The following is a 22,499-nucleotide window of genomic DNA, read 5'->3' as shown; positions in this document are numbered from 1 at the left end:
TTAAATGACTAATACAAGAAACGATTGTATGCGTTTCGTTTTAATTTGCTTCGCATTATGGCTAATTTTGTAAAATAAATTATTAATACAGTCACCTCATCATACTGCATTTATTTATCAGTACATTCTTTAAAGACCATACTGCATCTTATATGTTAAAAGCATACAAGAATAATTAAGCATATTCTATAAATGTTTAATTGCATTTCTGTAATTATCATCACATAGTATACGTCGCGTATGAAAAGTAAATGTATTCATAATTGTTGCAACAACGGTGGTTTATGATTGAAGAAACTAAAATTAATCTTGTGAAACAAAGATAGCGTTGAAAAACTTTTCAACATGTAAATATCGTAGAGACACAATTATAGCAAATGTGAAACTCTGTAAGAACAGTGAATACAAACACAAGAAACCAACATGCATTATTGACAAAATATTACTTATTACTTATGACACTTCCTACTTCAGTATTTCAACGTTAAAGTGGTTCTGTGTATCGCGACGTTAGACATAATTCTTCTCTTGTTTGGGAGAACAATTGCGAATCTTCCTCTTTCTGACATGTCTTCGTCAAGAGAGACAATGAAAGTTAAACTTGATCGGTAAAAGGAACAAACGCACGATTGAAATTTAAATGCAGGGTAAACATATAGAAATATTGTCACCGCGAGATAAAGTCATAATATTACTTTAAAGTATATCTAAATTTCATGAACATCGAAAGTTGTCGCAGTCAGTTCTTTATAAGGGCTTAAATAAGAATATACGATCCATACAACGAAAATGGTGAAAATGGTTTTCACGAACGTATCGGCGTAGTATAGGTAATTAAGAATTTTTCGTGCGCGAGGTAAAGTCGAAGGATCGTCTTTCAGAAAGTATTCCCTAGCGCCTAGTAAATATATACATATGAAATCGTCCCAGGAAATTACCGCCGTGTCCATAAAGAATACTTCTCTATCGGATGGATTCAACTCGAGCTGCAGTTGTTTCATTCGATCATTTCTAAAAAGAGCAGAGAAATATTAGCGTTTAAATATTTGGACAGAATCTATATCAGCATTGTGTTATTTCAATAAAGTTAGAGATATATTGAAAAATGGAAGTTGATTTGGACACTCCTGAATCGTGTAACCTGTTATCGTAAGGTTCCCCAAAAAAACTATGAAAAGAATGCAATACTGAGATTAGCGACATTGGTTACTATGAGTCCAAGATAGTCCAAATCAATTTTTTGATGAAATTTTAGTGCAGGGTGTCCCAACCTTGATAATACAAGAAAAGGGGATGATCCTACATAAAAGAAACAAATCGAAAATAAATAATACAACTTTTTCATTTGAATCTTTGCTTTCGAGAAAATCGACTTAAAATATTTACTGATTATAGTTCTTAAATATATTAGAGAGACTTAAAGAAATCGATTTTTTTAAATTGTATTTTCTAAAAGTAAAATCTTTTTAAAATTAACGAAATTATATTAATAATATTTATATTTGATGTCACTACTTTTTAAACAAAAAATGCATGCAAATTACTGTCTTTACAAGTCATTATCAAGATCATGAATGTTATAGTATTGTCATAAGTATAATTGAACTTGGACATTTAATTAAACAAATTTTTTTTGTGTATTATTTGTTTGCATAAATGTCTGATTTAATATTACATCTGTATCTAGATTCATTCGACTACCGCTAACACGTTACCAACTGATTAGGGAGATTTCCTTCTTTGAGTCACACTACGTAGTTTATATTAACTGTACTTAAAGTCAAAGATAACATAATGGGCACTAGATTAGAGTTAATTTTCGAAGGATATACAAATTTAAAATCACTTACATATGTTGCTAGTCTTACGTGCATTCTTTTAGAATATCATAGATAAACTATTGAATTAGGAAAAACTATTTGTTTAGTAACATTGATCAGATTGTATACAATGAAGTCTTATATAACAATTTTATGTATCTATGACAAACGAAACGTTACTGAATAACTATTTTTACAACCATCGAGAGCTAATTATAATGTGAAATTTAAAAAGTTTCGATCTTGAGTAGTTCCATTTAATAATCGTAAGTTATTAATCAACGAGTTACAGCAGTTATAGACTTTCAAGTTAAGTTATTGAGAGCAGTTTCTTAGTTGAGAGTATATTCAAAATCGATTCTCTCGAAAACGTTGCCTCAAATGAAAAAATTCTATTCTTTATTTTCTGTTTGTTTCTTTCACGTAGAATCATCCCCGTTTTTTTTCATTGTATCATCGATACTGGGCCACTACGTATAGAGAGAAAATAAAATTTTAATATAATTTTGTCTACCGAAAGTGCCAATCCTTCGTAGTATAGTAATACATCAATTTGATAGCGGCGTTGATTTTGTATTGTACCTTCACCAGAAACGGTTTGTTTCCAGTTAACGTGATTATCGTGTCTATGATATACGCTGGTAGTAAATGAAACAGGATTACACAGACCCAAAAGTATAACTTCAACGAAGTTAAGCTTCCGTTTGGGTACCACAGAAGACCTGCAAGAATAATTTTCAATTATTCCAAGTGTCAATTTGAAGACTTAGATGTATTCCAAAAAGTTTATATCGCTTAAAAAAATGAATTTCCAAATTTTTGCCACTTTCTCGTAATGATTACGAATTATGTTTATTTAAATAAAATTAAGCATTTTTCGTGTAGCGGTATAGATTTGGTTTTTTTAAGGGGGGATGTTCGTGTTCTCTGGTTCAATAAATCGAGTTTTATTTTTTCTCGTAAATAATAAGTACATTTCAAAAGTAAATGCCCAAGATCTTTAAATTGAATTCGCAAAAATAACAGTTACAGGCCAATTTCTAAGACGTGTCAGAATGTGAAACGACAAGCAGTAGACAACGATTTTCTTAAAACGATATTCTTTAAATTAGCATCTGAGAAAAATATAATTGGCAAATTAATTTCAAATAAAATTTTAGTTTCAGGTTTTTTCTCCGCTTTCCATTAATAATTCTCTCGTGTAATAAAATAAAAACGTAGCAAAATAAATATAACTCAATAATGTCAAATAAGTATATAACACATTCGTACAGCAATTGTAACATTGCAAACATTATAAACTTGTAGATCGTACGTTGTATTTTTATTTTAAAAACAGATTCAATACCAGCGTGAACTATCTAACTTTAAGAAAGTTGTTTGATTCTTGCATTGGGATAAACATATACAAGACGCAAACAGGAGTTACAACGTTCAAGAAGTCACCAAGATACTATATTAATTAATAAATAATAAAAAGAATCGACATAAAAGAATTATTTTCTATAATACAAAGATGGTTTTTTATTCCCTCGAAAAAATGCAATCGAAATTGACGACGGTTACAAAAAAATTCGTAAATATTAGCTACCTTTTTGATCTATTACACAAGAATCCTCCCTAAAATTGAAAGAGGGCAATACTGGTTTTTCTCTTATTAATGCAATAATTTGTTACTTTTTCTTTTAATTTAGTAGTTCACGAACCTGAGAATGGATTTTTCCTTGTCCATTTAATTCCACTTTCTATGGCATAACCCCAAGAGAGTGGATTCTCAGATCCACTAGCCACGTTCATATATATTGGCATCTTAGGTTTTTCCATTCCTATTTTCCTTGCAAACGTGATCATCGCGTTGATCGCCATGTCACAGGGAATTATATTCAACAAACAGTCGTAGTCGCAGAGCATAATCCTGATCACTCCTTTTCCACCCCCTATCATTAATCCCATAGGTCCGTTTATATTGTCTACCCAACCAACTACCGGTTCTTTTAACGATCCCACCACTAGAATTTGAAAAATATTCATTTATTAATTGAACGAGTTTATGAATCATAAAATTCTTGCCAGTTAAGGGGCAAATGACACAGTCAACGGTGCCTTTCTTTTTTTTGACACACATTTTGATTTGACGCGCCAAGGTACCCATTTGACGTACCAAGGTACCTATTATTTCGTCGATAGCATGATAGAGCAACTATTCATTTTCTGAAAGTAGCCCCCCCATTCACGTGAATGTTTATCGAAAGTTCAACTACAGGTTTGGTCGACCAACTAAATATTGGGTTTTGATCAATATAAAAGTCCATCAAACCCATAGGAAAACCATCAACAAACAAGAACGAGTTGGTTTACGGTCCTGAACAAGCAAAATGTTCAGCATCAAACGTTTAACTTCAGAGTTTGAGTCATCTTCAGTACTATTCAAAAGTGTTAACAAATATTATCATAGAAACTATTACAGTCCCGTGACATCGAAGAGAGGCAAAATTTTCAACTTTCTTAATGCTTTTAATCAAATTGCAAGGTGAGCTTTGATAACATGTATATTAAATAATAATATTATATGTAAAAAATACACGAAATATAGGTTAATAACGTGCATTTCCTCCCTTTGCTTTGATTAATGCTTGTATTCGTTCTGGAATGGTATGTACCTACACATCGTTTGATCACATTTTTTATAATTTCGCTGTTTTGCCAAATATCTGCGATCTTTTCTTTCAAATCGGCTACTGAAATGTTTGAGGACGAATATACAGAGTATTCGGCCATCCCTGAGAAAAATATTAATGGGAGATTCTAGAGGCCAAAATAAGATGAAAATCAAGAATATCAATTTGTTGATTGAGGGTTTGTTAAAAAGTTATTACAAAATTAAATTAAAAAATTTCAAATTATTCTGAAAAAATTATTTTTCGTTGCGGGGGCCAATTACAATCACTTTTGGTGAATATACCTACCTCCAAAATCCTACCCAGTTTCGAGAAAAAAATTCGTTACCGAAAATATAATGTCTGATCATGAATGAATAATTCCCCTGAAATTTCACGTGTTTCAAATCATTCTAAAAAAATTATTTTTAATTGCAGGGGTCGATTGCAATCATTTTTGGTGAATAGACATACCCTCGAAATCCTGCGCACTTTCGAGAAAAAAATTCCGAAACGAAAACGTAATGTACGGCCAGAAATGTACCCCGGTAATTTCTTCCTGAACGGATTGGACGATTTTAATGTTTCAAAATAAAAACTACGCGTATTTTAGTGGAGAATACGTAGAAGTTCCAAAAATATTCGAAAAGTTATTCCTTGACCTCGCAAAATAAGAAAAACTCCGTAATAATGGTCTAATTTTCAAACGGCCATAACTCCTACAATAGTGAATAGATTTCAATGAAACTTTTTTCTGTAGTAGTGCTCATGGGTACCTACAAAAAAGTATTAGACAACTTTTCTGTAGGGTGTCAAACAACATTACTAAAAATCAAAAAGGAATTTTCAAGAAAAATCGACGGGGGGTAGTTGAGATGGTTTTAAAAAAATTTTTCCAGTTGCGGGGATCAATTGCAATCATTTTTGTCCAATAGACATACCCCCGAAATTCTAACCAGTTTCGAGAAAAAAATTCATTGCTGAAAATATAATGTCTGATCATAACTGTCTACTACCCTGAAAATTGGATAGTTTTAAATCATTCTGGAAAAATTATTTTCAGTTGTGGGGGTCAATTACAATCATTTTTGGTGAATAGACATACCCCCAAAATCCTATGCATTTTCGAAAAAAAAATTCGAGTAGGTGCTAAAATTTTTTGGCAAAATTAAAAAATTTAAATTTGTTCTGGAAAAATTATTTTCAGTTGCAGGGATCAATTACAATCATTTTTTGTGAATACACATACCCCCGAAATCCTACGTACTTTCGAGGAAAAAATTCTTTACCGAAAATATACTGTGGGCCGGAAATGTTTCTCTAGTTTTTTAACGAAGCCTCAATCAACAAATTAGTATCCTTGATTTTCGTCTTATTTTGGCCTCTAGAATCTCCCATTCAAATTTTTCCCAGAAGTGCCCGAACACCCTTTATAAGCGTTTCTTGTAAATTTCAAATATTTTGTATTGATTTCATGTCGAGTAAATTCTTGTAGAAAAACATGTAAACCTTCAATTTTCTGTGTAGATTAATTGCAAAACAATATTATTTATCATGAGTTCGACTTTAGAGTTGCGTATCAAGCAACGATCAGTAATAGAATTTTTAACTTCCAATCGAGCATCAACAGTCATCTGGTTGTTCTCATAGTCGATGGAGGTATTAAAAAGTTAACATTTTTCATCGAGTATCGAAGTTCGAGTTACTATCCACAATTGGATCGAGAGTAAAGCAGAATGTTTCTGTATGATTGAAATGAAAAAGTAGATAGAGCATATGTAAAAATGTGTTGCATTAAACACAGGTGATTATGTAGAAAAATAAGTATGTACATTTGGAGTACAGTAAATTAACTCTGAGATAAGTTCCATTAATTCTTTTTATCTCAAACATATTTTAGAGGATTAGAGACTTTAATTAGCAATCCACCCTCTATTAAATACAAAATATACGATATGCCATGGTATAATAAGTATTAGATCGTCCCATATGTTCGTTTTGTACTACTTGAAACAATATTTTAAACACATAATGAAATTTTATGAAAAACAGTAAACCTCTTCTCGTTCGACAACTCCCTTTCCTTTGTCAAAGCTATTATATCGTCGCTACAAAACTTATTTGATTTTTTATTAAAATGTAGTTCTACGCTTTTCATTAAAACGTTTACATTTATCATACAAATTATTATTATTTATTATCATTCAAATTATCGTACATTTTCAAATTTAATAAGCCTGGTGATTGTTGTGTTTTATTTCTTATAAGATTCGGTTTTATTATATGCTAACAAAAATATTCATACAAACAGTGCGGATTCCAAACATCGAACTCTGACACAATCTATTTCTTTCAAATTTCTATGAAACATTGATGTTAGTATGTTTAAAATGACAAAAATTCCCTGAGCAGACAAATTTTCTTTGTTTTCAATTAAATTACAAATTTTATCCTCGTCAATTTCAGAATATCGAGAAGCATGAACTTACAGGACGACCTACTATTTCATTATTCCATCACTTTCTTGACAAAACAGACGCGTACCTTTCCAGTTTCGATAATGAAAGCTTTACTTCGAAAGTTACGCAACGTACAAAAAATATCGAACGTGTAAGTCCTGAAGAAGGTCGAGAAGGTCAGACTTTCATCGAGGAAAATTGAGGCTTGGTCGAAGGCGTGTTTGAACGTTGCGCAAATGTCTAAAAAAAAAAAACTTGTAATCTCAATCGTACCATAAGAGAGTTACTACGAACGGGCTGCCAGGATCTATCAAAATCTAAACTGTAATTCCTTAGAAAGGAACGTACGTCAACCGTGGTCAGTGTCCTCGTCGAGCCTGTAGTTTCGTAACTCGTTGGGAGGACGGTTCAGAATTAATCGACGTAGACAGAAACGGTGTTTACCTATCGAAGGTCTGACAATGCCCGCAGGAAGATTGGATTTTTGAACCACATTCTCGCTGAGAGCTTTGCTGTAAGCGTATGTATTCGGCTGACCGTGCAATATCTTCGGCGTCATTGCATGAAGAACATCGTCCGTTAGATTCTTTACGGTGTTTATCACGACTTCCGGCTGTTCTGAACACTCGTAGTATCTTTCCTCGAGCACCGGTTCGGTACATTGGCTATACGCTGTCGAAACGTGGATGAACGACACTAAGTGTGGCATCTAGAAACAATTTACAAGTTATCTCCAGATATTCGTAAGTAGAAAAGTTGGTAGAAAGCATGCCTGAGGGAGATTGGACTCATTATTCAACAGATGTGCATTAGTGTACATGTGAATTGTGCACAATTTTTTACGATGAAAATTATTTTTTCAGATTTGTACGTGGGTTTGGAGTAGGGGTAGAATTTCTTGTCGAATATCTGAACACTTTAATGGTTGAAATATTATAAATGTAATTATACTATAAAAATTCATTCTTTCATCAATTTTAGGATGATCGTCTAAACAAGCTATATTTATGTTTAACGTGTTACATATACAATTACAAATATTTTAGTCGAAGGATGAATAAAAGTATTGTTGTGCATCTTAAACGTTGTACCTTTTCCTTCGCAATAATGATTTTTGCAGTCTTATAAATATCATAGGCTATAAATTATAAATGAAATTTTTACTCTCGACAACATAGAACGTAATCGCTTTAAATAACACATTTGAATAATACGTTTTCCACTCGTAGAAACAGTTTTTAGTTATTAGTTTTCTTTAAAATTCTACATTAGAAACGTCACAAAATTGTAATGAACAAAACCATATTATTATATGGCTCTGAGACAAATTCAATAAAGAAAATGAATTATTGTTGGCGCGATAGATCGGAAAAATGTGAGCATCGAAAGACGTTAAATTGCGTTTTCTTTAGGAAGAATTTGAAAAGATATTCACCTCTTTCACAAGATTTACGACGTTTTGGGTGCCCATAACGTTCATCGTCACTGCCTCCTTCAATGTCAAATCAAATTTCACGTTTGCCGCCATATGAAAGACCACAGAGACTTCTCGTAGCAATCTTTCCTTATCGGCGGTGGATAATGTGAGGTCGTCGTCTATGGTATCGCCAGAAACCAGTATGAGTTTCTTTAACCTTTCTGGATACTTCTCGTTGATCGTTTTTAATGGTTCTTCCTAAAAGCAACCAATCCATCTCTCGTTAAATGTCATTGTCTAGAAGGAAAACGCGACACTCGGCGAATTGCGTAACTCAAACGATTATGGGAACGTCGGTAGTGAGTAATTCCATTGAGCGGATAGCTCTTTTCGTTCTGGCAATAGTTTACGACACTAAATGCGACGATTAAGCGAAACAGAAAGGAGAATCGTGAACTTCGTTGTAACGGTATTTAACGATTTACTCTTAAGCGTGGTCTTGATTTCCTTATAACGAAACAACACCTGTCCAGTGTGGTTTTCTCTGAAACTTTGTAACGAAACGTGGCGAAATTAGCGGCCGCATGCCTTCAATATTATCGTCCCTTTCACTTTCGTTCGTGGACGCATTACAGATCGTAACTTATCGAATTGCCTGAGTAACTGTGTATGGACAAACCTTGATAAAAATAAATATACTGTCAGCAAATGTACAGTCAAAGAAAAAAGTTATCGTACACAAACCATTAACACAGATGGTGGTGTACAAAGAATATTTTCTCCATTTTACTTATTAGAGAATTTCGGTAACTCGAGAAGTTTCGATATTTTTTTTCAATTTTGCAGGGCCGTAGGGACCTCGAGACAAGTATCGGGCAATTTCTTTTTATCGACAATTCAGTTCTTCAAGGTGAAAACATTCCTTAGAGGTGGGTAGTATAAACGATCCAGTTACTGTCACCTTAAACTGTTCTACTTAACATACCAAATAAACAAATAAATACCAAATTATTTATAGTCTGTGTGGAGCAAACCTAATTTTTCATTTGTATATTACATATACAATGTTTATAATATTACAACATTACAATAATTGCACGACAGAAGTATCATCGAACTTCATTAATACATAAATTTGATTTTTGATTAAGGAGACAGTAATGGGTTCTTCCAACTTGACAGTAATTAGGTCAAACGCATTTTAAGAATGGCAGTAAGTTTTTAAAATATTCTGCTATAAATTATTAAATTTATAAATAAAAATGGAGATTATGGAGGGCCACAGTATTTGTTGTCTTAAATTAAAAATATTGAATAGTAACAAGTAAGAAGAAAAACCTTTTGATATTTTTTACCCTAAGTGTTTCTCAGGGAGTTAGGGGGGAAAGTAGTATTTATTTAAGGACATTTTTTGCTTCTTAAGAGATTCTTAAATCTTTTGCCTGCATTTTTCATTTCCAGACGATGTCAAAATTATTGAACTTTTAACATCCTCCTTTATAAGGAAGTTGTTATAACTAGTCGATAGTACATTTTTCTTTATCATTTTATATTCTAAATGTTTCATTTTTATGTTATATATATTTATCTTATTTATTTCGTTTGTAAAATCAGTTAATACTAGTTTTAGTTTTATATTAGTGATTGGACAATCATTGTCTTGGTCTGGTCAATAATTATCTCCCTTCGTAGGAGACATTTCCTATAAATACTTGAAGTTTGTGTATAAATAACAAAATATATACAGGGTGTTCGGCCACCTCTAGCAAAAATTTTAATGAGCGATAGTAGAGGCCAAAATAAGACAAAAATCAAGAATACTAATTTGTTGATGGAAGCTTCGTTAAAAAGTTATTAACAATTAAATTCAAAAATTTCAAATCGTTCTGGAAAAATTATTTTCGGTTGCGGGGGTCAACTATAATCATTTTTGGTGAGTACACATACCTCCGAAATCCTATCTACTTTCGAGAAAAAAAATCGAGTAGGTGCTGAAATTTTTCGGCAAAAAAAAATTTTTCAAATCGTTTTAAAAAAATTATTTTCGGTTGCGGGGATCAATTACAATCATTTTTTATCATTACACATACCTCCGAAATCGTACGCACTTTCGAGAAAAAAATTCCTTACTGAAAATCCAATTAGGTGCCTAAATTTTTCAACGGAGAAAAAAAATTGCAAATCGTTGTGGAAAAATTATTTTCGGTTGCGGGGGTCAATTACAATCAGTTTTTGTCATTAGACATACCCACGAAATCCTGCCCACTTTCAAGAAAAAAAATAGAGAAGGTGTGAAATTATTCGAGAAAATTAAAAATTTGCAAATCGTTGTGGAAAAATTATTTTCGGTTGTAGGGTTCAATTACAGTCATTTTTGGTGAATAGACATACCCCCGAAATCTTGCGCATTTTCGAGAAAAAAATTCAGTAAGAGCGGCACTTTAAACGTTAATAACTTTTTAACGAAGCTTCCACCAACAAATTAGTATTCTTGATTTTCGTCTTATTTTTGCCTCTACTATCGCTCATTAAAATTTTTGCTAGAGGTGGCCGAACACCCTGTATATAAAACATTGCTCAAGAAAACGTCCTCAAGAACATGTTCGTTTATATTGACTCACATTATCACCACTGTATTGCTGACTCCAATTACTATAATACAGAATGTTTTATTTTGGCCTTACGATATTTGTAACTTCTTTTTCTGACATTACACAGCGTTTCAGATGTTATTTTTATATTTTAATCAGCTTCGATCATTTCTACTAAATTCCAAGAACCCGTTCTTGATTCACACCTAATTAATTGTAAAATAACACGTTTATGGTGTGATCCTAATACTGAAGAACGACCTGCTCGTTTCCGGTTTTGGAGAGATCCGGTTTCATTGTATCTCGTTAGAACATACTGCATCATAGAATGTGATTTTTTCACCGTTTGAGCAATTTCCCGATTCGATCGACCTTCTTTCTACAATTCTGTAATTAAGTTATATATTGGAACCTGTATTTACATTTTGCGAACAGCATTTTAATGAATTCCAATTAGTGCTTGAAGTATTTTCTGAGCTTCGTTTCCAAAAATTGTGTACCATTTCTTGTCTACACTTTAATATTAACAAAATTTTGTTAGTAAATAGAACATTGTCAGAATTGGAAAGACAGGTACAGATTTTATTAATAATGTACATAGACTTTTTAGGCGACTATATTAAATTTGAATGTTTCTTTTTTTTATATGAAATATTGTTCCGCTTCAGTCGTATATTCGTTTTCATGCAGACTAGTAAATTTAAATCGTGTTACAAAAATTATTTTACCTGCCAAAACAGAAGCGATCAATATACTATAGATTCGTCAGTTTTCGTGGAATTAAAAATACATACTAAATATTCATAAGAACATGTCTGCTGATAATATATTTTTATAAATTATGTGACATGCGAGGTATTAAATCGTTTATTTGTGCCTTGTCATTGGAGATAGTTTATATTAATTATCACAAACGACTTTTTACCTCAATAATATTCGCTCATTCCTAAACACGTTTCGATCGACATTTTAAAGTTTAACAATTTGAAATAAAACTCGTTTAATATATCTTTTAGAAGGTCGCTTGCCTGCAAACTATTTACAAAATATAGCTAATATTTAATTGTCAAAATAATATAATATAATAGTAATCGTATAGGTAATTATCAAATTTAAATTTCCTTCCACTTATGCAGACACAATAAAAATTGATTTTAAAGATCCATTTCTTTGTTCCGCGAATAAAAATTGAATCGGAATTCATTGCAAGGTCAAACGTGAATTTTTCTGCCTTAAATTTCAGACGCAATTCACGGAAGACCTTGCGCCTCCACGAGTGAAGGTGTAAATATAAAACTTTAGTTTCTTTTATTTACTTCGTCACAAGAGTGAATTAAAATTATTTTATTCACATAATAACAGATAAAAAGTAAAAATGTCTTAGGCAGATTTATTAGCAACGTATCTCGATCGAACAATTACTCAGTTAAACTTCTATTTTAGGTTTAGTTTACTGTCAACTATGATTTCATTTTAGAAATTCAAACTTTAATTTCTACTTTACGAGTAACAAATGTTTGTCTTTAAATTAATTTTTGATTAACGTTACTCTTCTTCTCTTAGATACTTTATATTTTTTATGTTTACATTCTTCATTAACTTTTAATACCCTGCGAATAATAATTATTGAAATTTATTCTTAGAATCGTATCTTTCTGGAAGTTCGAGCCCAATTATGATACTCTTATCACGCATTGAAATCGCTCGAACGACGTTCTCCTTGACGTTGCGTTTGCAATATTATTACACGAAAACTAGTCGCATAATCGATTTGAACTTTTCGCTGTACGTTGAATGGTTTGGTCCCTTGAAAAAGCTGAATCATGTTTCAGATGTTTTGTCTTAAAAGTTGCCGTATATAAACCTGTTTTTCAAATTCTCGGAATCCATTTGCTACAAGATAGAGTCGTGTGAATGCCAAGCACTATAAATAGTTTTCAGAAAAACGATAAAAAAAAGATTGAAAGAAAAATATTTACCAGAAGAGCCTCAGTTTCCTAAAAAATCTCTAATTCGAAGTTCTTGCATTTCGTTTTTTCAACGTTTTGATGAAATATAGTTAAGTGAAAATTCAAGTATTCGTGTTTATGACAATTATAAATATAACCAATTATGTATTTGAATTTTTATGTTTTCTATTCACTTTTATAGCTTTTAAAATCAAGATAAAAATAGAAAATAGATTATTTCTAGAGATTGAAATACAACTAAAATCACAATGGTAATAGGTAGTGTAAATTTCTTTTATATTTCATACTGTTTATTTTACTGTTATAATATACACTGCTGTAAGTAGTCTCCATCTGGAAATAAGGAAGCTATGCAACTTTGTATGAAAAACATTATTCTTATCATGTATAATTTACTAGTTGTTCAAGGTAAATACGTTAGAATGTCTCTTCCTCTAAGAATATACAAATGATGCATTCGTATTGCTTCTCTCATAATTTATAACAGATACTCATTGTCTAGAGACGAAAAAATTTGTAATTCAAAAATACTGTTATCATTTTGCGATTTCTTTGAAAACTAAACGGCAAAGAAAAGTTTCGTCAATAATTAATTGGCAATAAAATTTATTCGTTCGACATAGAAAATCCCATAATATTTTTTTCAGCTTAGATAATTATATAGGAAATCACAATCATCTTCGACAATATTTAAATTCAGATTTAAGTATTCGGAAGGAAGTCCTGTATATTGCAAGATTTACAGATAATTAATTAAGATTTTTTAAATATAAGTTTTCAAAGCTTATATTTATTAATTTATATTAATTTTATATTAATTTCTTTCGTTAAAATGTTTAATTTAGTTAATCAATTTGTTATCTGAACAACTTTAGGCATTTACGACGAATAGTTTGAATTAATAACATTCCCAGTAAACCGCAAGTAGCCTTCGAAGATGATAATATTGTCGATTCAGAGAAAGGTAAATCGAAGATTAAGTGTCGTCGTCAAGGTCGATTTCCCGTGAATCTGGGAATCGATTATATCCTCAAGTTTTTATATTTCATTTAAGCTCGTTAATAACGTCTTTATTCTCAATTTCTGTTATATTTATACCACGAAATTTTCAGCGATTGTAAAATTCCTTTAGAATATTTCCTAGAGAGTTCATACTCATATAACACTCATGCATGAGTTACAGGACTGTTTATAAAGCACTTACAAAAATTACAAAAAATACAAAAATTTCGATGAAGCTAAAAAAAAAATACCACAACAAATGTTACATTGAGCGGTTTCCAATCGTCTAACGAGAGCAAAATGTTAGTCTCGTAGAATATTTTATGAATTTGACGATCAACGTGTTAAAGAGAATTACATATTCACCTATTATTAATGTGTACACCGAAAGATAACCCAGATTCAATTGAAAATGTTGAAATTACGAATAATTTTACGTTTGTCCTTACGTCTGTGATTAAGTAGTCAAAATATATTTGAGAAATACGTAGAATAGGTCAATGTTGTTTTCTTAAAAGGACCACAGAATTATAAATACAGTTTAATTTATTGACGTCCCTAACGAAAACCATGCTTTCTATACCTACGTGAATGAATATTAATACATTCGTAGATATTGACGTAATATTACGTTACGAAGGAATCTCCTGTCCCCATTTCAATAGTTATGAAATCTTAAAAAATATACTTATTATCAATTTTACGTTCGATTCTATAAACATTTTTGAGTATGTATTTGTATAAATAAATAATTAATGTGAACTTGATTATTTAAATTATCATTGGATAAAAGTAGTTAACTATTAATATTTATTAGTACATATTAGAATTTACTACAATCTTGCTATATACATTTTATAATAATTTATTTGAAAGCGTAATCAAATTGAGTTTGGGAGAAAAATATTATTTTCAGCAGAGCCATGATTCCAAACATACTGTTAAAAAAAAAACAAAGGAATAGAGCTTATACAACGTGTCTAAACAAATTGATACTTCACCCCAGAAATCAGAAAAAGAAAAATGACTAATAATCGCTTTTATCGAGGAATAGTCAAAAATTTCATCAAATATTACAAAACCAAATTTATAGAATCAATCCCAAGACAGCTAGAAGCAATTGTTGATGCTATGGGGAAACATATTTCGTAATCTCACCTGCGTGGAAATATAAATTTATTTTTTGATTACGAAATTTTCATTTGTTCTCATATTATTTCGAACGATAAATTATTAACATGTCTAAGTGTGCATATTGATTTCATGCACAATAAAATACTACAAAATGAACATGACATTGATGTTTTACTTTTTTACAAGCAATTATCTTCGAACAACCGAGAGTGCAAATATTTTGTCGAGTTACTCTGAGTTGGGGTATGATTGTGCTATGAACGAAATTAAAATGTATCGTTTGAGATTACCTGTAGTATGCGTTGTAGCCTGGCCTGTGGTTCAACTCCTCTCTTCTTTCTGATCAGTACGAAAACGTTGCCAAGGTCCGGACAGCTGAGCATTAGTTTGTAAATTAAAACTTTCCCCATAAATCCAGTGCCTCCGGTGATAAAGATATTTCGGCCACGATACCATTCTGCTACAGATGTAATTTTTGATTCCATTTCCGGAAACGCTGCGAAACAAAGGGATATAAATTAGGGACAGACGCACCGGCTGCATACCAACGACGATCAAACTGAAGATATATTCTTTGTTTTGCGAAACTCCGGTATTTCCCGAGATGCAAATACCACGTTCGCAGCCAGTGACGCAATTTAACGTATTAAATACGTCTTTTTAAATGCGGAAGCTAAGACAATGGCTCTTAGGAACGAACATCAACTAATACAATCGACTTATTAACCCTAAGTCGAATCCAACTTGACGTGGATATTTTTTTTTCTAGCGTTGTATCCATCTTTTTTTTACTAATGTCGTATCATTAGTATTTTGAACAGGGTAAGCTCAGGTTCTACAGGGTGTCCCGTAAATAGTGTAAGAACCGGAAATGGGGGGTAGCTGAGACGATTCTGAACAACGTCGTGATACGTTTTTAGTCGACTCTAAAACGGATATCATTTGACCAATTCGATTAAATAAAATTGAAGCAAGCAGTGTTAATGTTCTTTATGCAATGAACAACTCAATCGATTAGAATTAGTATTCTTCGCGCTAATTTTGGGAGATCACGTCTTTGTGTATTTACGTGTAGTTCAATTGTCAAATACCATTATCTCGAAAACGAAGCATTACAAGATAAAATTTTATTCCACATTTTCAACTTATTTGATCGGTGCACTACGAATAACGGAATACCTTGTATAGATATTGCATTCGTTGAAGATAACATTTGCTTTTCGTAACACTTTTTACATAATTTATATTTTCAGAGATATTATGGTGACGTCAAATTTATTAAAGTACTTTTATTCATTCCCGAAATATTTTTTGACATAGCTAATAATATTGACAATTGTCTTAATTAAAATAGAACACAGTGTACGTGTAGATTTCACGAACGAAATGGAACTCTAATTTAACAGTAATTTTGTAAAAGTTAATTTCAAAATAGTAATTTAAACTAAATATATATTCATATGTAATGAAAATAATAGTGATTATCACATAAAGTTAATTTCATATAAATGGTAATATCAAGTACATATTGTAGAATTTAATGAGCATTACCATTTAGTTTCTAAAAACTATATTTATCGTTTATTTTAAACACTCTACTTTGATTTTTCTTAATCGATTGTAATTTTACTCGTGCACAAGTTCTTGAACTGAGTGTATAAAAATACTTACATCATTAATATCGTTCATTTTTTTTATTATTGTCTCTTTTACGTCAGTATCTATCAGCTTAATTAACTAGATTAAGAATACCTAGACTGCAAGAAAACATACTGAAAATATCAATGTATTAAATCATGACGTATCCTATATTTTAAGATTTATTAATTTATTTTATTAAAACACATTAATATATTTAATATACATATATAATATAATATATATATTTGTTTAGTTCATATATTCCCATAATAAGTATCGTTAAGCCGAGTCTCCATTATTCATTATCTATGAAGTTTGTAAATAAATAATTAAATTGAGATTTTTTAGTCCACTAAATTCATTCTATCTCTCATAAATAATAATGAGTTTCCTATTTTGAGTTCATTTAGATATCGTTTAATCTAGATATTACAACTAAAAATATTTGTTGTTGTTACTAATTTTTTAGATATATTATGTTAATTTTTGAATGTATAATTTTATTTTCACAGCTTTCTGAGAGTGAACCGACACCTGTGGTTATTATTGAATAATTTCTATTTTTCTAAACGTGAATGCAGCAAACCCATTATACTTAAAATAGAATTCATTATATAATTATATACAAATTTTTTAAAATAATTATAGTTCTTTTTATAAATTGCCACATTATATGACTATATATATGTTGCTAAGTTTTATTAGAAAGGATTAGACCTTAGATAATTATGGATTATATTCTTGGAACATACAAGTAAATTGTTAAATAATATCATTGATATTAGGAATAATACAAAATAACATAATTTGAAAAAATGTCAAGGATATTCCTGAACAGGGACAACTGGTGTGACAGTAAACGTATTAAATAGAAACAGAATATACTACATGATAGTAAAACATTACTATTCATTAAATGACGTATTACGCTAACGATTTTTGTATCTTTAGGAATTTATGTTACCTAATATACATATACATCACATATTGTTGATGCTTATCCAAAATTCTAGTCGATCGTTTTCATGCTTGGCATTTATTAAACATAATCAAACAAGTAGACGTTTTATTGGTTTCCCTTTTAAATTCGTTGTTAAATTCTTATGCAACATTAATTTAAAAGTAGTTTCGAATTTGTATAGATTCTTGTGATTTAAGTATACCACTTGCGCTTTGCGTTAACTTGACACATTTACGTTAATGACGGAATAATAATTTGAAATATAATTATAATATGTTATTGTTGTAATTAGGTTGCAGCTTATTTCTATCGTCGACACATTTTCAAATGTCATTGTTAGTGATAAGCATACAATCGTATAAAATAAATGTCACGTTCGATTTGCATACAGTTACGACCTTGCATTGTTTGCAGAACCGTACACAAGCCGATTTTATTCTTGATATTGTTTACACGAGTCGTTTATTTGCTACAACAGTGACATAATTAAAAAATCGTTAGCTCATGAAAAACGAATTCAAATTTTGTATTGAAACAGTAAATTGTTATAACAAGAAATTGAATTGAGGCAATAGTATTATGTTATTGACATTCGCTGCTGGAAATTTAATAATAACCTTTATTATTGTATCAACGATTAAAAAATGACAAATCCAGATGCAACTTTAAATTAAAGAAAAACTATGCATCAAATGACTTTTTTTTCTACGCATAAAGAAAACCTTTCTTCACTTAATAATGTTGATACGACGTCGTGCATGAAATGTGACTAAAATTAAAAATAATAATGTCTTCGTAATTTTTAGCGTCAATTGCTATTAATGTTGAATCAAATTAAGGAAAACATATATATATAATCAAAATGATATGTGTGATGATGAGTTTTAAAAATAATTCTTCAACTTAACATTACAATAAAGTTAAAAAACCGTTTGGATCGACATTAACAACATTTAACATTACAAATTAAGAATTATTGGAGGTGTGATGTTCACCATAAAAAAGACACGTTACATGTATATTGATTATTAATTAGCTGGTTCTTTTTATCTTTTGCACAACTTTAGCGAAAAGGTGTTCCTTTTGAATGAAAGAAAACGCATTTCACTTTAATGTGTAGTTTTTCTTCGACTTACTTTTGAAGTTGCAGCTAGATTATGTAATTCTAGTCATACGTACTCCATTAAAATACGGAAGTCGTAAAATAAACGTTTTACGAGATATTTCACAATAAAATTATTAAATCTCCCAGTTTCTACAAGGATCAATTGTTAAATCTACCAATTCCTACAAAAGAAGTTGGAATTTATAAAATATTACGTATGGTACGATTAAAAAAAGAATTCCAATTGCACTTTGCAGGTGCATCGTTGCACTAACAAAAAAAAAGTAAGATTATAAGGAGACGAATCTTGTTATACAGTTTTTTGTTTAATTCAATAAACGTTTACTGTCCTGTATTTCCTCGCAAAATGAGAAAATAATGGGCCAGTGAAAATGAATTCTTTCAGTGTGTGGTTGCTACATCGATCGTTAATTACAGAAAATTTCACTTTTAATACATCATTTACGTGCTCTGCTACATATAGTCGTCCAAACTTACATAGTTCATTCAATGTAATATCAGGAAGTAAAGTGCACCGACAGGGAAGTCAGATTCTGAACTCTGATATTTTTAAATTTATTAAACATTGGGAGTATATAAAAAAGATTATATACACAAGCAACACATTATATTTGGTGTTGTTAGAATTCATTTTAAAGATGTAGAATCGTTATTATGCACTTGATGTAATAGACTTCTTTTCTTCCAAAATTTCATTGAAGATAACAATTTGAATAGTTGCTCGACGAAGAATAATTGTTAAAATATGTCATTCAAAAGTTCGTATGAGGTAAAAGTGTTTTTGACTATTAATTTTTATGATCTGCTTCAGTAACAAAAATGTTTAATCGTGTAATATAAAGAAACAAAAATTATTTCGAGAAATATGACAAAGATATCAAACTTTTATTAACGGATGGCACCAGATTTTTTTGAAACGTATCATTATTGCTTATATTAATTGTCATGAAACGAAAAAACGGTTTCGTCATTGATTATTATAAAAAAATGGTATTTAAAGCGTACTGGAAATTTTATGAATACAAATAGACTATATATATACACATATTTACGAATTAGACAGACCGGACGTTTCGAGAGAATTCCATACTCATTAGGGATAATTCTACCCAACGTACAAATATTCATTATTAAACACACTAAGTGCAAAATTACGGATTTTCCAAAATAACTTCATTAATGTTGTTTTTTTTAAACGAATTGCAGAAGAAATAATCGAAAGAGAAGGAAATTTTATATAAAAATATATATTTATTAGATAAAATTTCCTGCTCAAATATTATACCAACCTTGTATATTACAAAATTTAACGGATTGATTAAAGAGATAAACTTTTGTACACTTAGTTTTTTTACACGATTAGAACCGTTTGTAAAATCCTATCTTTACTCTATCGTTAGATATCATTATAATATATCCCTGTTCTTTTAAGTTTTCCAACATTTTATTCGTATATAGCAATATGACAACAAGAAAACAATAATGTAATGCATACTAAGCATCAATATTTACAATACAATCTTTATATAAACTATTTATTAAAGTGTGCTAAATTAGATTTACAATTAATTACAATTATCCACTCGTTTTCATTACTTTGTAAATATCTTTTATTTTTCATCATTGCTGTAGAGATTATTTTCTAGTAAAAATTGCGTATATAATCGAACGATTATTTTTTGCTTTATTTTCGTATCACTTAAGACAATGAACAGTCTGACAAATATGATCAAAATTTCTCTTTTTTCCCTTAGATTGCTTCGTTAGTTTGGGTGTCGAAAATTTCCCTCTAGCAAAGTTACAAATTCCATTGCCAAAAAGATTTTTCATCCATCAAAGTTCGAACTCACGCATAACGTTTCGTATCGTTTACAACTGTCTGGAATTAGTCCATTTAAACTGTCCTCGAATCATCGTTAAACGCGCAAATTCGTATCCGTGATTCGAACTTCGTTAGTTTGGGTGTCGAAAATTTCCCGCTAAGTTAGAAATTCCACCGCCAAAAAGATTTTTCATCCGTCAAAGATCGAACTCACGCATTACGTTTCGTATCGTTTATAACTGTCTGGAATTAGTCCATTTCAACTGTCCTCGAATCATCGTTAAACGCACGAATTTGTATGCGTGATTCGAACTTCGTTAGTTTGGGTGTCGAAAATTTCCCGTTAAGTTAGAAATTCCACCGCCAAAAAGATTTTTCATCCGTCAAAGTTCGAACTCACGCATAACGTTTCGTATCGTTTACAACTGTCTGGAATTAGTCCATTTAAACTGTCCTCGAATCATCGTTAAACGCGCAAATTCGTATCCGTGATTCGAACTTCGTTAGTTTGGGTGTCGAAAATTTCCCGCTAAGTTAGAAATTCCACCGCCAAAAAGATTTTTCATCCGTCAAAGATCGAACTCACGCATAACGTTTCGTATCGTTTACAACTGTCTGGAATTAGTCCATTTAAACTGTCCTCGAATCATCGTTAAACGCACGAATTCGTATCCGTGATCTTACCAGATAATTCGCACATGTGAATCGCGAGCACCGTACCGTTCACGTTCGGCGGTAAAATACGCAGTAATGCTGATATACGTACCTAAAGCGAGCAAGCCGAAGGAAAAATCACGAAACGAGTTTGAGCAACTTGTCGACGTTCTGGAGCCTCGGTTTCACCAAATCACACGGCTACCTCTTTTTTAGCGGAGATATCGCGAACGGAAAACGCGGTCGGGAAGACGTTCGATCGCGAAGAGAGGAGCGGAATTGTACGTGCGCCCTGTTGCTCGTTCGGCCGACACCGTACTTGTCTGGCGAGAATCAAACGTTTCGTCCCACGGGGAGAGCTATCGTGTGAGGAAACTACGTGCAACGGGAGGCGTATCGGGTAATCCCTTAGCGAATCATAACGAAGGTATACCAAACACGGACTGACCGTCTACGCGCGATCGGCGAACACTTTATCCCTGGCGGCGGTTATTCTTATACTTGACCAGTGACTTAGGCGCGCGGCGTGATCTACCGTCGAGAAGTCATTGTCTTTGCTAAGCTTCTCAAGGTCGTTCCCTTGTGTCTCGATCCCGTGGATCGCGTCCTTGCGCGACCTGTTTCGATCTCGGATCAACGTGCACCGAACATAAACTCACCGTGGCAATAACTCAGTCGTTATCGGGCAACGAGCATCTCGACGTTCTAGACCCAATTTATCTCGCGCAAAGTGGCGGACGTATACTTACGAACACTTCTTGAGGGAGTATACTACATTACAACGTTTCAGTGATTCTTTGGAATTTTCTTTAACAGTCCGTTTACCAAGATAAATCTGGAAAAATAATTCTCTACTCTACAATACGACACTTTAGTGGTTCTTTGGAATTTTTTTTTTCAAGGGGGGGACGATAAAATATTTTTGTATTTTACACACATATATTTACAGTCCGTTTACCAAGATACACCCGAAAAAACAATTCTCTACTCTACAATACAACACTTTAGTGGTTCTTTGGAATACCTTTTTTCAAGGGGGGGGGACGATAAAATATTTGGTGTCAAGTTTACACACGTATATTTGCAGTCCGTTTATCAAGATAAATCTGAAAAAAATAATTTTTTACTGTACTCTATAACATCTTAGTAGTTCTTTGGAATTTTTAAGGGGGGGGACGATAAAATATTTTTGTATCGAGTTTACGTGCATTTACAGTCCATTTACCAACATAAATCTGAAAAGAA

At 31.5% G+C, this 22,499-nt stretch overlaps 1 protein-coding gene across 1 annotated transcript; it reads right to left on the bottom strand.

Annotated features, from left to right (window-relative positions):
• Positions 1–21,821, bottom strand: LOC122401768 (putative fatty acyl-CoA reductase CG5065). Its single transcript, XM_043404118.1, has 7 exons — positions 21,367–21,821; positions 15,341–15,546; positions 8,372–8,611; positions 7,381–7,645; positions 3,527–3,829; positions 2,335–2,542; positions 1–1,011 (listed from the first exon to the last, which is right to left on the bottom strand). Exons 2-7 carry the CDS (start codon positions 15,533–15,535, stop codon positions 708–710), a joined length of 1,515 nt encoding a protein of 504 aa, XP_043260053.1. The 5' UTR covers positions 15,536–15,546; positions 21,367–21,821; the 3' UTR covers positions 1–707.
• Between the last annotated feature and the right edge of the window lie 678 nt (positions 21,822–22,499).

This window comes from Colletes gigas, unplaced genomic scaffold, assembly GCF_013123115.1.
Source record: "Colletes gigas isolate AHSC1104 unplaced genomic scaffold, ASM1312311v1 Colletes_gigas_Sc00028, whole genome shotgun sequence".
Classification (NCBI taxonomy): Eukaryota; Metazoa; Arthropoda; class Insecta; order Hymenoptera; family Colletidae; genus Colletes; species Colletes gigas.
This window is presented reverse-complemented; position numbering and strand designations above follow the sequence as displayed.